The sequence below is a fragment of the Cyprinodon variegatus genome, unplaced genomic scaffold, assembly GCF_000732505.1.
Source record: "Cyprinodon variegatus isolate N-32 unplaced genomic scaffold, C_variegatus-1.0 Scaffold756, whole genome shotgun sequence".
In the NCBI taxonomy this organism is placed as follows: Eukaryota; Metazoa; Chordata; class Actinopteri; order Cyprinodontiformes; family Cyprinodontidae; genus Cyprinodon; species Cyprinodon variegatus.
Genome location: NW_015151209.1, coordinates 128,201 through 130,268, shown reverse-complemented (window position 1 = coordinate 130,268; position 2,068 = coordinate 128,201). Strand labels below are relative to the sequence as shown.

At 38.1% G+C, this 2,068-nt stretch overlaps 1 protein-coding gene across 1 annotated transcript in view; it reads left to right on the top strand.

The window, feature by feature from the left end:
- Positions 1-2,068, top strand: part of LOC107098207 (cell surface glycoprotein MUC18-like) — a 118,681-nt gene that overhangs the window by 81,219 nt on the left and 35,394 nt on the right. Inside the window, exons 2-3 of the mRNA XM_015395730.1 lie at positions 1,267-1,400; positions 1,580-1,599. Coding sequence (XP_015251216.1) covers positions 1,267-1,400; positions 1,580-1,599 — 154 coding nt within the window. The remainder of the gene's footprint in view (positions 1-1,266; positions 1,401-1,579; positions 1,600-2,068) is intronic.

Here is a 2,068-nt window from a genome sequence, read left to right as displayed (position 1 = left end):
GACTGTCTGGCTGCGCATGCGCACTGATCTGTTTTTTCGAGGAAAAACGTCAAAAACGTACGAAACACTGTGTATAACTTTTCGTACGATTTCATATGAACTGATATTGAGAATATGTTGATTGCATTGCAACACCCATGCTGATACTCACCACTAGTTAATTTAGCAGTTCACCCTTGAATTATGCAGCTATTACATTAAAATTCCTTATTTCTATACTGTTGTATAATGCAATAGATGTAATGTATAATGTAATGTCTATTACTATTATTTTCTGTGTAATATTCCCTTTCTGAGAAAAAACATTTTGACTTTTTATTTGCTGTAAGGTATAATCATTCAAAAATTAGAGAAATGAGAGCTGGAATTAATCTAAATAATTATTTATAACTGAATCTTTTTTAAACAATTGAATAATATACATTTTTAAGAGGGATTTATTTATATCTTAGGATGTTTGTATAATTTTGACTGCGTGAGTTGGAGAAAATGAACTTTAACAAACTTCTACACTTACCGGTAGTCCTTTTTTCATGTCAATCTAGCTATACGTTTCTATTTATACCAGCTTTCAAACAGAACCGCTTTGAATAAGTGGCTAAAACCAGAAAACCAATGGAAGTCATGTATATAATGATTGCATGTGGATTTCTAAACTGTACGTGAGAACAGAATCCCACCAGCTAATGACTTAAGGAAATTAAGTCACACTACAGTGAACATAACAAAGCACCCGACAGCAGCAATGTGGGAACCTGAGAGAAAAAAAAGGTTCTTTACTCTTTTCTAAAACCAGATTAAACAGAAAAAATGCCTGTTTTTGGTGTCATCCTTTTTTTTTATTATTTGTCACCATGTGAATGGACCTCTAGAGCAGCTGCCAAGTTCAACATGGCTGAAAAAAGCTTTTGGCGCTCTGAATCAACAGCCCAGTGTCAAACTGGGCTGCCTTCCTTTGCCTGCATTCCCAGAATGATGCCAAGGGAACGGATATTTCTGGCCAAGATGTGGTTTTGTGGTTACAGTCAGTCAGGCAGAAGGAAGATGAAAATGATGCCAAGTGGACAAGAAGCTCTTTTCTTCTTTCTTTGTGCCAACGCGTCTCCAGATCGGCTTGAGCAGACTGCGATCTGCCAAGCCCACTGCATCGGGAATTCAAACTAAAGGTCAAAACTACTCGGAGGGAACAGTTGCTACGAAATGGACGTTTAAATTAGTGTTACTTTTTATGCAGTTGATTTATGTGCATTTCAATGTGTCTTTCAGTGTGGGGCAAAGTGGAACTGACTATGAATGACAACCTGGAGGTGTACCTTGGTGACTCGGCAGAAATCCCCTGTCATTACAGCTTCTATGGTTTGGATGAAGAGCCCAGCTTCGTCATGATTCAGTGGTTTGTGGTAAGTAAAGCCGGAAACTGGCAATGTAAACCTGGATCGACCTGTTTTTTTTTGTTTTTTATGCCAATATAGCTCTGGAAATCGATGTCCTAGAGCTAGATGATAGCTCAACAGATTTGCTTTCACAAGCAGAACATTATTCTTATTATAAGGTTCTTCTTGGTACTTATATATGAAAGGGAAAGAGACAGAAAGGGAGGTGAGAAAGAAAGAGGGTATAAGAATTAAGGGGGGGGAGAAAGAGATAGAGACAGGAAAAAGTGCACAAAAAGAGAGAAAATAAAACAAAAAAGCAAAAATAGACCACAGAAAATATACAGGAACTCCTAGAAGTCTGCTTCCACACCTGTAGGAGACAAGAGGGACAGAAAACATAGAAGAAAAAAAACAAAAAGGATAGAAAACCACAGTAAACACACACAAAAAAAATACGGAACTGACCGTTAATGCATCGAACGCCTGTTTCTTTCACTGTAAACATAACGGTTTATTTCATAGTAATATTACATGTGGAATTGCAGGTTAAGTCCTTGTGCTCATCGCGTTCTGCGTATTTAGGACTGGGTCACTGGGGCAGCCGTCTCAAAATCCCAAATCTAGCAGCTTTTTTCTGCTACTGGAGACTTTGGTGACTACATCTAAAAGCAGCGAACTCTGCTCTCCAGAGC